The sequence below is a fragment of the Ixodes scapularis genome, unplaced genomic scaffold (genome assembly GCF_016920785.2).
Source record: "Ixodes scapularis isolate PalLabHiFi unplaced genomic scaffold, ASM1692078v2 PGA_scaffold8__174_contigs__length_109621045, whole genome shotgun sequence".
NCBI classification, from domain to species: domain Eukaryota; kingdom Metazoa; phylum Arthropoda; class Arachnida; order Ixodida; family Ixodidae; genus Ixodes; species Ixodes scapularis.
The window spans coordinates 69,403,781-69,418,407 of NW_024609883.1; the positions used below are offsets into that span (position 1 = coordinate 69,403,781).

Below are 14,627 nucleotides of genomic sequence, written 5' to 3' on the forward strand. Positions count from 1 at the left end.
TCATCATTACCTGAGCTTCTGGTCGTTAGTCACCGAAAGCTCAGGTATCGTCTTTAATTTTTGGAAGCTTGGTACCTTATCTTTATCTGAGCTCCTGATCTTTAGTCACCAAAAGCTCAGATATGATATCTAAACTCTGGAAGCCTCGTACCTCATCCTTTCTTGAGCTTCTGTTCGTTAGTCCCCAAAAGCTCAAGTGTGGTAACTAAACTCTGGAAGCCTGGTACCGGTCCTCACCTGAGCTTCTGGTCGTTAGTCACCAAAGGCTTAGGCGTGGTCTCTAAACTCTGAAAGCGTAGTACCTAATCCTTGCCTGAGCTTCTGGTCGTTAGTCACCAAAAACTCAGGTATGGCCTCTAAACCCTGGAACCCTGGTGCCTTAATTGTCCTCACCTGAGCTCCTGGTCATTAGTTACCAGAAGCTTGAGTATGATCTCTTAACTCTGGTAGCCTGATACATCGGTTTTTTTTTTTTTTTTTACCAGGAGAGGAAGTGCAAGTTATGAAACATTGATCCGGTGTGCTCGCTTTGCAGGGACGCATCGGCTACGTGCCCCAAATAGCGACCGTGTATAACATGAGCGTTCGGGATAACATCTTATTCGGCCAGCCACTGGATCTTAAACGCTACGAGCGCGTCCTGCACCTCTGCCAGCTCGTGAACGACTTGAATCGCTTTCCAGCGGGAGACCTCACCGAAGTGGGAGAAAAGGTGAAGACTTTATCGGTTTGGTGATGTTGCTTGTACACTTGGTTTTGCCTACTTCTCGCAACCCAACTTATGAAGAAAGAGCCTCCTGGAAGACCAAGTGTGGCACTAGGTTTTTTTTAAGAGACGTACAGTCAGTGCCAGCTTAAAAAAACGCATGACGTGGCGAGTTCCCCGCACCTCATCATCACTCCACAGTCAATGAGATTGCAGCATTGGCTGATAAGAATGTTGAAGAACCATTCATAAAGCTAGAAGCGTGAACATAATAAGCTAGAAGCGTGAACAATAAGCTAGAAGCGTTTCCTAAGTTGTCGATGGGTATAATTAGTAGTATCATTGGAACATCTGTTGCTACTCCTAAGCTAGAGGAGGTTGCTTTTCATAATCTTCCAACCAGCGACTAACTTTTGTTTCTGACAATGACCTAGTTATAAGGATGTTGTTGATTTGTTGATCTAGAAAGATTAACCGCAAGAAAAAAAATGACCGCATCCCCACGTGGTGAATGATGTTGATTGGGGCGATCTCTGGTGGTGCTGATGATACTGATTTTATTGTTCATAGGTAGTGCTGATGGTGCTGATTTTTTTTTTATTGCTCATAGGTAGTGCTGAGTTCCGGGTTGCATTTCGACTTCAGTATTACTTCCTTATGGTCGGTGAAATGCAGAGCCAGTGGTTCTTCTAGCGGATCAGCTTAGATCCGTTAGAAGCCGTGGGAACGCATCTCCACCGCTTAAGTTAACAGTCCATGTCAGAAAGAGAATATGTGGTATGGAACGTGGTTATATACGCTTTTGAACATTTGACCGCAGCGCCCTCTCCTGTATAGACGTCGAGCGGCTACACGCAACGTTTCATCCATGACAGAAACCCCAGCTCTTGAGTTATTACCACATCTCAGAGACCCCTACTCGTCCCGCAGTCGTGGCCGAGTGGTTAAGGCGATGGACTAGAAATCCATTGGAGTCTCCCCGCACAGGTTCGAATCCTCTCGACTGCACAAACATTTTTTCTTTTTATGTGAGAACGGACGGACGGACAAGGCTAGACCCTAAGGAGCTTCGCCTCTAAAAAACAGCGAGTATATTCTGTATACATGTTCTGTTTTTATTCTTCCTGTTCTCTATTTTAGAAATGTGTAACATCAGGATTGTTCATATTTGCAGAGAAAAATTGATTTTGACACAAATATAGCACAACTGCAGGCATGGAAACCCGACTACTGAGGCATCCATTTCAGCTTGTGCGTGAAGGTAGCCTTTTCAAGCTTGCAAATGCAAGTACTTGCTAACACGAGCCGAGACATGGCGGCGGCCGGATACCCTGCTTGCGATTGTCAATACATTATTTTCAAAGTTGAGCGAAGTTTTGTTCTTCGTATTTCTAAAAAGTAAATCCGGACACCTTAGCCCTTTACGTGTTAAGGCAATATCCATATTTACGAATCTCTAGGTGGCGGGTTTGAATCACACCCAAGGCGACCGTATACTCTGAAGAAGGCTTGTTGCAGATAGGGCTGGTCGGAGATAATAAAAAATATTCGGAAATGCAAATAGTGAGATACATGAAGTTTAAAAGATCAATGTAAAAAAATCAAAATAAATACCGAGATACATTTTGTTTTTATGTAACTGAATATCCTCGACATACTGCTGCAAAACCGACCCAAAAGTTATTCTGCAACACAATAAAAATTCATACAAAAATATTAATTTTTTTTCACGAAAGTGTTAGGGTTTTTTAGCGAACTCAGTGGTAGTACTCGTATTGCTCTCTTTACGTCTGCTTAGGCAGCTCCCCTTGTCGCAAACGTTTTAGATATTCACTGGAACAATCCCAAATGCCACTTAAAAATAAAAACGGAAACCGTAGTTGCTTCTAGTGAACTACTAGAGATCAATTACTGATTCCGAGGCTTGACAAATGACTTCTCACCAAACTGAGCCCTATTTTGCCGTGAGAGTGTGCCTGAAGTCAGCCCAGGACAAACAGACTGGACAATAAAGCCAGGCCTACTCTGCATTGGACCGGAGAAGGTCGCGCGCAGGCTGCGCTCTAAATTTCTCTACTCTTCGTCACTGGTTATTTCCTCCCTTACACTCGCCTTCACTTCAAGAGGTCGCTCTGCGAAATTTAAATAAAATAGAGGACTTTTGGGGACGAGCATACCCTGCTATTCTTGCAAGTGACCGTTCTTCAAAGCACATTTTTTTTTATGTTGGTGACTGCGATATACTAAAATCGAGGAATCCTGGGAAAGTTGCGCAAAAGCTACCAGCATGATTGCCATTTTGGTTCATGAAATGAGCAATTTTTTCTGACCTCTCCATTCTTCGCGAGCCGACCTAAATTCCCGGTGACAGGTTGCTTTATAAAGACATTGGCATACCGAAAGTTTGTTATCCACACACTGGTGAAAGAAGCGCACATCATCGCACCACCATTACATGTGGTGCAGTTCTTGGCGGCATTGAAAAATACTTTTCTTGTCTTTAAATACGCAAGAACAAGAATACCACTTTAAGGGATCCGTGGAGATTAACGTGGCTGATAAGTGGATTGCATGCACAGAGCCAAGGACCTTGGCATCTTGGCGAGTAACGCTTTCAGTACGATGATGCTCCATCGCGATCTTGGCGCCATTGGTTCAGAACGACCCTTTCGAAGCTTCGAAGATTTCAATGGACCAAACTGGCGATTGCCACGGCAACTGGGGCCGATCAGCCAATCACCTTGCGAGGTTTGTCGTCTGTACGTTAGTATCCGTTAGTGTCCAGGTCTGTGCTAGCAGGCAGGGAAGGCAATGGCGCTACGTTTTCTGGACCCAGTGACTTTATTAGCAAACCAGGCTTCCAACCTGCGGGAGTTGCGCACCTGGTTCACATAACAAATCCTGGGACCTCTTGCAAAAAGTGGTTTTCAGTTTATTGTAATAAACCGAGAGTTAATTTTCGTTAACAAATGTAACTAGATTAGATCACTATAAGGGCACGGGCCAGCCCAAAGGGCCTAGCCCGGCCCGGGCCCGAGCCCGGCCCGGTCCGCAGGCCGGGCTCGGGCCGGGTAGGACGGATTTTCTCGGGCCCGGGCCGGGCTCGGGCTTGAACAAAAATCTTTTCGGACCGTGCCTGGGCAGTCGTGAACAGCAAATTCTAGATTGTTGATAACAAAAAGTGTGCTCATTGATCTTTTAGGTTCAATGAAAACAAAACAAGCAAAGTGCAAGGTCACTACAACGCCGTTAAAATATAATAAAGAAACATCTTGCACATGGAAAGCCTTTAAGTGAAGAAAAGAAAACGCATGGGACTCCACGAGCATAGTGGGAGAGTCCGAGTTTTATGCTTAGACAGTTTTAGAACGTAGCTCTTAGGCGCCCGTTTCTGACTTGAGCGGCGTCGGCGTTGACCAAACCGCGCGGTGTGTTACGGGAAACGTCCCACAATACACCGCGCCTAAATGTCACCGTGCCTAAACGTCACCGTGACGTTTCGGTGGAAGTCACGTGCCGAAACGTCACCGTGACTTCACCGAACCGTCACGTGACGTTTCGGCACCGCGCCGAAACGTAGCGTGACAACGCGCGCTTTGCGCGTGAAAGGAGGAGGGGGGGACTAGGAGGGGGTACGGATGAGGAGGAGGGGAATACCCTCCCCTCAGTACCCTCCCCTCCTCCTCCTCAAGAGCTGCGCTCTAAATCGGTGTTACAGGAAGTTGTAAACATCTTTCATTTTTAAGGCTAAAGCCTGCAAACTTTTTCGGGCTCAAGTTTATAATCTGTCGGACTCGGGCCAGGCTCAGGCTCGTAATAAGAATAATGGTCGGGCTCGGGCCGGGCTCGGGCTTATGCCTAGAAATTCTGACGGGCTCGGGCCAGGCGCGGGCATTTTCTCTACCGGGCAGGTCGGACCGGGCCTAGAAATTAAATAATTTCTCGGGCTCGGGCCGGGCACGCGTCATGTCTCTTCTGGACCGGGTCGCGCCGGGCCTAGAAATTCCGGCCCGTGCAGTGCTCTAAACTAAACACCTAAGCCCGGTAGAGTATCGCGATAAAAACGAAATATCGCAAATGTATTTCGCTACTGAAATACAACTATACTTTGAAAATATATCTCGATACAGGCATACAGATACACAGAAGTATCTCCAAGATACTATCGCGACACATTTGTATCGCGATGCTGTCCTGCCCGGATTGCGGAGAAGACGGCGTGTAACCGGCATTTCCGTTTCACGTCAAAAGACCCCCGGTGCTCTAAATCAATGCTCGGTTCTTTGCTGCGACGTACCACGAGCTTTTCGTTGGTTTAACAAAAAAAAAACAAAAAAAAGAAAGATAAATGCACTTTTGCAACATCTAAATTTTTCGAAAATAAGGGTTTGGAAGTCGCAAACATAGGTCTTAATGTCTTCTGAAGCCCTGAAAGCTATCTACGCTTCCTTTTGCTGACGTGGTTTCAAAGTAATTGCGTTGCCTGCCTGTTTAGAAAGCAGAAAGGTAGAGCCGCTCCGCTGTAGATGGGAGATTTTGCCAATCCAGTAAGGCTAACAGCGTGGGGTAGTGATGCACGATCACACGCCGGTACGATGCTCATCGAGTACGGGCAGGGGGAGAGACTGAACCCAGGATCCCTGGGTTCAGCAGTGCGAGCTTTGGCTTTGCGTACTCCGAGCTGCGGTCGGCAACCCATCCTTGTTAAGGGCTGTTTAAACAGGACGCGTCTTTTGCATTCACAGTATTTCCTGTACAGGAAATGAACGTTTTCTTCCGGTTCCGGTTTGCTTTGGGCGTTATCATTTATTGCCTTGGTGCATGCAGCCGACTTTCGTTTGGACGGTCGTGGTTTGGACTGGACTGAAGTGGTTTAGTGATACCGCGTCGTGGTTCCCGCCGTGCTCATTCACTCCGTTCGTTCCCCCGATACGACCACTTCCCCTCTTACAAGAGAAAAAGAGTTTTGTGACACGTTTCCCATGACGCGCTGCTGGAGCGGGAGCGGAGGGGATCGAGCGGCCGTGGCGGTGGCACAACGTACGCGACAACCTAAAACCGAGGCACAGCGACGCCGCCGTTTGCGCGAAACTACCGAAACTCGGGACGAATGACTGGCTCTTCGAGGAAAACAGTACGCGGACCGTAGGCGGCGACCTCAGGGAGGTGTGGTGGCGGCATCCGAAACCGCAAACGCCTGGGAGAACGGAGTGGCTCTCCGAAGACAACAGTATGCGAACCGTTGCGAAGTTGGAATTTCCAGCATTAGCTGAGTCGGAACCTCTGAGCTAAATGCTAACGCAATTTGTCGAGAATTGGCGTAGCGCGCAGCAGCAATTTTGAAATTGTTAATTGTCTTTTTTTTTTCTTTTCTTTTTTTTTGGGGGGGGGGGGGGGGGTGGGGGACTTTGCTCCGCTTGCGAGCTTAGACGGAGGCTTTAACCCTGCTCATCACGTGGGCCCGGACAGTCACTCATACGCTCTGCTGGCTGTCGCCAAGGCTTCCGTTGTCGGTTCTCAATCTCCCGAAAACAAGAAGAGAGAAGAAACGAAAGCGAGGAGCCGAAGAAGAAAGCCGTGCTGTTCGCCTGTCTAAACTGAAGACAGACGCGCGCCGCAACTTTCATCATTTTTTGTTTGACCGACCCGCTCCGTAACGACTGCGCCGAGAGCGGAATTGAAACTCTCGTCAGAGGGAGCTTGAAGTCATCATTGTGGCAAGTGCCACATCCGAGCAAACCGTAGAGCACTTACGCGACACTCCGGAGTCTGCTAGCACCTGCAAAGCCAAAAGAAAAGAAGTACAAGGAGCCTCATGGTTACCTTGAACAGTTATTTCAGCCCTCCCCCGTCCGAAATCGCCGGAAGTCTTCGCTTCAACACACGAGTACAGATCGAGAACGAAAGCGTCGCTACATTCGCCGCCGAACTTCAGCAGATGGCAGAACACTGCAACTTCGGAGCAGCTCTCAACCGCATGCTGAAGGATCGCCTCGTGTGTGGGATACGGCACAAAAATGTGCAGCAAAGACTGTTGGTGGAGAAAAACCTAACCCTGGAGAAGGCTGTCGAAATCTCGAGGTCGGCGGAAGCAGCGGAACGCAACGCGTCCGAGATACAAAGAGGCCCCGTGGACTTCGGAAAACCAAGAAGGTACCACCAATCATCTCAAGTTCCACAGGAAGGAAAATGGTCAACAGGGACCTAAAGGCCAAAAATGGAAGGATCCAAAGGCCACAGCTAAAAAGAGGCCAGGACCTCAAGATAAAGCATGTGCCTGCATTCGTTGTGGTTCCCGGGATCACAAGCTTCCGGACTGTCCACACATCAACACAAAGTGCTACAAGTGCGGAAAAGTTAGACACCTGGCAAGTTGCTGTTTGTCAAAGACTGATAAGTCAAAGAAGCAGTCCACGAAACAAGTGAACGTGCTGGAATCAGTTGGTGGACCGTCCGAGTACTACTTCCATGCATCGCAAGCAAAGTCAACTGTGAAACCAATCACGGTAACATTCATGGTAAATGGCCTTCCAATTGAGATGGAGCTACATTCAGGATCCTCTGTCTCCGAGGATACGTACCCTCTCTGAGCCATCAGAGAAGTCTGCCTAGACCAGCTGAAACAGAGATCAAGCTCAAAGGCATCCGTGGACCCAGTCCTGTGCAAGAAAATTTGACTGTGGACGTAAGTCTCGGTGAGACCAAAAGTCAACAGACACTTCTGGTTGTTTCTTGCAAGAGCCCCAACCTTTGTGGCAGGGACTGGTTGGCAGCATTTGACCTGCTTCCACGGCAAGTAAACTCCATTCAATTGGGGGAAACTGCAACCGACCGAGGGGTACTGGAAACATTCCAGGAATTTGAAGAGGTCTTCAGACCAGGTTGCGGTGCATTCGAAGGACCACCGGTACATGTTGACGTTCTACCTGACGCCAAACCAGGGTACTACAGAGCCCGCTCAGTACCATATGCACTGAAGGACAAAGTGGAACTGGAACTCCAACGACTTGAAGAAGAAGGCATCATCACGGCCATAGACCACTCTGACTGGGCGTTCCTCCATCGTACCAGTGCTGAAAGCCGATGGCAAGAGTGTCAGGATTTGCGGGGTTAGGTGTGAATCCTGCAGTGACGACAACCCAGTACCCACTTGCTAAAGTGGAAGACATTTTTGCTTCTCTGCAAGGAGGAATCAAGTTCTCCAAACTAGACTTCTGTGAGGCATACAACCAAGTACTCGTTGATAAAGAAACCAGCAAGCTCCTGGTCATCAACACTCACCGAGGACTCTTTGCTTACATCCGTTTAGCATTTGGCGTGTCCTCGGCTCCGGCACTGTTCCAAAAAAAAGTGAAAGCCGTTTACAACTCCCTGTAACACCGAATTAGAGCGCAGCTCTTGAGGAGGAGGAGGGAAGGGTACTGGGGGGGTGAAGTGACCTGGGGGGGGGGGGGTCACGTGACCTTGGGGGGTCACGTGACGATGCCGATCATGTCATCAGTGACGTCACTGATGACGTCATCCGCGATGATGACGATGAAGATGCGGATGCCGGTGACGTCATCAGTGACGTCACTGATGACGTCATCAGTGATGATGATGATGACAATGCGGATGCCGGTGAGGTCATCAGTGACGTCACTGATGACGTCATAAGTGACGATGACGATGCGGGCTCCGATGACGATGCGGGCTCCGATGACGTCATCAGCGATGATGACGATGACGACGCGGATGTCGGTGACGTCATCAGTGACGTCACTGATGACGTAATCCGTGATGATGACGATGACGATGCGGATGCCGGTGACGTCATCAGTTATGATGACGATGACGATGCGGATGCCGGTGAGGTCATCAGTGGCGTCACTGATGACGTCATCAGTGATGATGACGATGACGATGCGGATGCCGGTGACGTCATCAGTGACGATGACGTCATCGAGGAGGTCACGTGACCTTGGCGGGGGGTCACGTGACCCTGCGGAGCGGTCACGTGACCTCGGGGGGGGGGGTCACGTGACCTCGCGGGGTCACGTGACTTTGGGTGTCACGTGACCTTGGGGTCACGTGACCCTGGGGGAGGGGTCACGCGACCTCTGGGGGTCACGTGACCTTGAGGTGACCTTGGGGGCCACGTGACCTTGGGATGACCTTGGGGGTCGCGTGACCTTGGGATGACCTTGGTTACGCCGACGCCGACGCCGCTCAAGCCGGGAACGGGCCCCTAAGAGCTGCGCTCTAAAAAGAATGGAAGAGACCCTGCAGGGAATTCCCGAAACATCTGTCTACCTGGATGATGTTCTGGTGACTGGAAAGACCGATGCAGAACATCTAGAGAACCCAAGGAAAACATATAAAATAGCGCAACAGAAACAAAGACAAGAAGTAAACAGGACAGACGCTAAGGAAAGTTCTCCAAAAAGTCAAAGACTCAAGCGAGAGACATGCGAGTTCTTCAAAGAATCACTTTGCTATCTGGGCCATGAGATAAACGCAGAGGGGCTGAAGCATTCAAAGAAAAACGCGGAAGCTATCAATAAAACACCTGAACCCAGGGACGTCAGTGAACTGGGATCCTATATTGGACTTCTTTCGTTCTACGGCAAGTTTATTCCGAATCAGTCTACAATGGAAGAGACCCTGCAGGGAATTCCCGAAACATCTGTCTACCTGGATGATGTTCTGGTGACTGGAAAGACCGATGCAGAACATCTAGAGAACCCAAGGAAAACATATAAAATAGCGCAACAGAAACAAGGACAAGAAGTAAACAGGACAGACGCCAAGGAAAGTTCTCTAAAAAGTCAAAGACTCAAGCGAGAGACATGCGAGTTCTTCAAAGAATCACTTTGCTATCTGGGCCATGAGATAAACGCAGAGGGGCTGAAGCATTCAAAGAAAAACGCGGAAGCTATCAATAAAACACCTGAACCCAGGGACGTCAGTGAACTGAGATCCTATATTGGACTTCTTTCGTTCTACGGCAAGTTTATTCCGAATCAGTCTACAGTGCTTTCACCATTGTATGCCCTGCTGCACAAGAACACCCGCTGGGAATGGACAGACACTGAACGAAAAGCCTTCGTCGAAAGCAAGAACGCCAACATGGAGACAAGGGTCCTGACCGACTACGACCTATTGAAAGAGCTTGTTCTGGCATGCGATGCCTTACCATATGGTGTGGGTGCTGTGCTCTCGCATCGGAAAGATGGCGTGGAATCGCCACTCACATTTGCATCCCGCACCCTGACACCGGCCGAGCGGAATTGCTCACAGTTGGAAAAGGAAGCACTGGCCCTTATTTTTGGTGTCACACGGTTCAGAGACTACCTGCTGTGTCGAAGTTTTGTGCTCATCACTGATCACAAGCCACTTGTGGGTATTTTTCGGGAAGACAAGGCAATTCCAGTCATGACAGCTTCGCGCATTCAACGCTGGGCTCTTACTCTTGGAGCCTACAGGTACAGCATCGAGCACCGACCAGGACGTCTCAACGGAAACGCCGATGCCATGAGCAGGCTGCCCTTGAAGACGGCACATACAGATCCTCCGGAACCTCCGGAACTGGTCAACTCAATCTCGAGCTTAGAAAAGCTGGAGATTTCACTCAATCAACTACAACAATTCACAAACAGCGACAAGGACGCAAGCCATGTCCTACAGTGGGTGGAGGAACGATGGCCACAAAAGCCTCCGGACAAGTAATTAGAACCATTTTGGAACAGACGTGATGAGTTAAGCGTGCATCGAAATCTCCTGATCTGGGGTAACCAAGTGGTTGTGCCAACCCCTGCTCGCCGACATATCTTAGACCTGCTGCATGGAACTCACCAGGGAATTGTGGTCAAGAAAGGTATGGCGAGATCTCTTGTGTGGTCTCCGAACATGGACGCAGAAGCAGAGCGCTGTTCATGACAGTGTTCACAGTGCCTCCAGAATTCCCCAATGCCTCCAAAAGCAGAACCGGTACCCTGGCCCAAACCAAAGGAATGGTGGGAGCGTCTGCATCTCGGCCATGCTGGACCATTGGAGGGGAATATGCTACTGGTGTTGGTATATGCGAAGTCAAAATGGCTTGAAGTCATCATTGTGGCGAGTGCCACATCCGAGCAAACCGTAGAACACCTACGTGCCATTTTTGCAAGGTTCGGACTACCAAGGTGCATTGTAACAGACAATGGAACTCCATTACTTCCAAGACTTCGTTCAAGGAAATGGGACTAAGCATCTCCGAACTGCTCTTTTTCATCCAGCATCTAATGGCCTAGCAGAACGAGCTGTTCGCACGGTCAAGGATGGAGTCAAAAATACAGAGGGAAGAGACTTCAAGCTGAGACTTGATCAATGGTTGCTCATGCATCGCCGAGCACCCCATCCGAGCGGAACGTCTCCAGCAAAACAGATGCTGGCTTATCTAATGACAGCAAGACTGGGCCTTTGTATTTCTAGGAGGGGTGAGGAGGTAATTCGGGAGCAGTTGCCGACATAATCTAGGCAACGGGCCGAGCAAGAAGAAAAGGAAGAGAGACTACGCCACAAGAAAGAAAACAAGGTTGCAGTTCGCAATTTCGGCAAGGGACCTCGATGGTGGTTGGGTGAGGTTGACAACACCAGCGGAACATCCATTGTGAGTGTATCAACTCCGCAAAGGCGAGTGCGTCGCCACAACGAGTAAGTAAAGCCACACTTAACCACTTTGGTGTCAAGACCTGGGGAGCAACTACCACCTGACAAGGACCATGGCTACGCAACGAGCGAAGGAAGGACAGTGGAGACTGCAAGGTCGCCCTGTATGAGACGACCCACACGAACTAGATTCACATAACCTTGAATAAGAAGGTAGCCTTCATTAATAAGGGAGGAGTGCTGTGTATTTGTACGCCCTCACTAGATGGTGCCACCGACCTGCTCCGTAACGACTGCGCCGAGGGCGGTATTAAAACTCTCATCAGAGGGAGCCGACTCTGGAACCGCGTAGATGGAAGGCTGCTGCCATTCCGGCCGTTTGTTGTTAGTTAATAAAGTATTATGTTATACCCGAACCCCGAAGTACATAACAACGGCATTTGTAGTATCCCGTTTGTACAGCCCATAAAGCGCAGCTACGTTCAATTCTGAAAGCTCTGTGAGATTATGAGTGATTTTACATTACAAATCACTAATAAAAAGCACTGCGTCATTAGCATCGCAAAAAGTGGCATAAATTTAGTGAAATCTTACTTTAAACATGAGCAGAGAAACCGAAACACAAACTTCGGTTTTATCGGGCAACATGGCCTCGGGCCGCCAAAAATATGACTACCACGTGGTACGAGCGGTTACGTGATCCTCTACGCGATGACGAGCTGGATTGGGCTGGATCGGAGCGGGTCAATCATGGAGCGGGTATGTAGAACACGCAAGTGTCGTCTGGGCCGCAGTCTTGACTACGTTTTGGTGTCTACAATATCTGATGATGTCTGCACAACTGCGTCATCAGTCCGCGCACGTAGTGTCACCGAAACGCTGAGAGACGATAATCACAAACGGCAAGACAATGAGACAGCGACGGCGGTTGTGACGCGGGAGACGGCGAGGCCGGATGGCTTCCAAGGCTGAGAAGTGCGCTGCGGTTGCGCGTTACGCCGCTCAGCGCCAAGAGGAGATGCTGGTGATGTCACCTGTTATGATCGCACAGAGAAGTAAAAACAAACAGAAGTAGCAATGTTGATGATGTTTAACTCAATTGTGACTACGCCAACACCGTAACCTTGCCTTCGCTGTTAATTTCACCTCAATTCGCCCTCTAGAGTCAAACGATTTCGGGGACTTAGCGTCTTCAAAAGTTTGCCGGACTGATTAAGAAACATTTAGACAGAACTACGTCGTAATATTTGACGTCTCGTCTTCCTATGTGATACTAAAAAAAGACAGCATTTTTCTTTTGAAAAAACAAAAATGAAGCGGAATTGCCCTTTAAGTGACTTCCATGATAAACACCAATGACGGCTTTCCCTCTTGCGCCCTCAGGGAGAGACACTCAGCGGTGGCCAGAAACAGCGCATCGCACTTGCCCGAGCAGCATACAACCGCTGCGACATCTACCTGCTCGACGACCCCCTGAGCGCCCTGGACCCCATGGTCGCAGCGCAGGTCTACCAGCACGTGCTCAGCGACAAGGGAATCCTACGGAACAAGGTGAAAAACCCGCTCTCTTTTCCCGTGCCTTTCAAGCAACACGAGTGAAATTGGAAAAAGCTGAAAACGTTGGTAATCGAGGCACTCATCAAGTAAATGCCCGCAGTGGAGGTTGTTCAATTTTTGACGTAGAACTACGTTTTTCCCCCTCTTGGAAGGGAGTGCAAAGTTGAGAGGTCGATGTCACGAAAACTAGGTCAAGGAAGTGGCGTCGCACAGACAACACCGGAGCGTCGAACGAATTGCATCGCCGCGCTCCCTGACGGAACGCGCCGCCTGCTGCCGAAAACCACGCAGTGTGCACAGTGTGCACGCGCGTCTTTTCTTACCTGCTGGCTTGCATGCTCGTTTGCTCGCTTCAAGGCGACGCGCTCCGGTCTGACTGAAACGGCGATAGACGCCGCTCCGGCAGCTGTGATTCCACATTCCTCGCTCATCGCCCTGGACAGCGGCCGAGTGGTCGAGCTGGCGTGCTCTGCGGCACGGACAGTTCACGCGACTCGCTCCCGCGACTCGATGTGCCTCGTGGGTGGTGGCGCGGGAAAAGGGGGGCGGGGGGGGGGGGGGGGGGTTGCACGTTTGCCAATACCGGACTCCGAGCCACGGGCATTCGCTTCTTGCGCACCCGATATCGACATGCGGCAGGAGCGCTTGGACGTCTCTTCAGTTGCGGCCGTAGTTCTACGGAAACTTATGCCGCACAGCAAGCCTATGCACCGACCAATTTGTTTTGTATTGGGGACGCGAGGCATAACCGAGTGGCGGCACGTGAGAACCGGGGATGAGAAAAAGGGCGTGTGGTCTATTTGCTAAACACGTAAACTTCAGATTTCATTAAATTGGTTTGGGGAAGCGTTTAATGGTTACCCTTATAAGGCTTCTGTCTTTGTTCAGGTGCGTGAGCGAAATAAAATTATAACAAAGTATTAGAAAAACATTGTGAGCATTCAAAGTAGGATCATCGTAACTTTTAACTTATGAATTTTAAAAATATTAACAAAACTCGCACAGCTTGGAAACTGATGGCGTCTTGATAACAAGCCTACTGGAAGTCTCAGGACGTTTCAGAGAAGGACATAGTCACGCAGGACTAACACTTTAGCTGAACGTCGACTTCCGCCTTGAAGCTTACAAAATTCCCTTTTCATGTTCTTATCAACTTCGAGTATACAAAAGGTACACGCGCCTGCACCATTCAAGTCCTCCACACGAGCATTCTGTGCAGACCCGTATCCTCGTCAGCAACCAGGGTTGCTTCCTGCACGAGATGAACCAGATGCTCCTCGTGCACGGCCAGGGGGTGACCAGCTACACCAACATGGCGGACCTGCTCAAGGATCCTCGAGCTCCAGAGTCCCTCTCTCGGGGACTTCCGTCGCCAACAACGCCGTCGTTCACCAACAGTTGGTATGATTCCTGCTGCGTATACTGTCATGCTTCATTAAGAACAAATATATTGGTAGCTTCCGTGACGTCCCTTACAAAAGGCATATCTGGACTTATATATATATAAAATATGGTTATATAAAAAATTGGACATATCTGGCCATATAAAGCATATCTGTTTATATAAGGCGTATCTGGCCATATGTGGCCAATTTTCTATACATACATATGTGGGTCTGCCAAATAAGGGTATATTTGCCTCCCATATAAGGCCAGATATGTCCCAATCGAATAAGGCAACCTTTATATATATTGTTATGTTCCATAAAAATCTACCAAAAGTGACTTCTCATCT

At 49.2% G+C, this 14,627-nt stretch overlaps 1 protein-coding gene across 1 annotated transcript in view; it reads left to right on the forward strand.

Annotated features, from left to right (window-relative positions):
• Window positions 1–14,627, forward strand: part of LOC120841476 (ATP-binding cassette sub-family C member 2-like) — a 57,866-nt gene that overhangs the window by 17,876 nt on the left and 25,363 nt on the right. Inside the window, exons 6-8 of the mRNA XM_040501644.1 lie at window positions 536–712; window positions 12,719–12,886; window positions 14,112–14,289. Coding sequence (XP_040357578.1) covers window positions 536–712; window positions 12,719–12,886; window positions 14,112–14,289 — 523 coding nt within the window. The remainder of the gene's footprint in view (window positions 1–535; window positions 713–12,718; window positions 12,887–14,111; window positions 14,290–14,627) is intronic.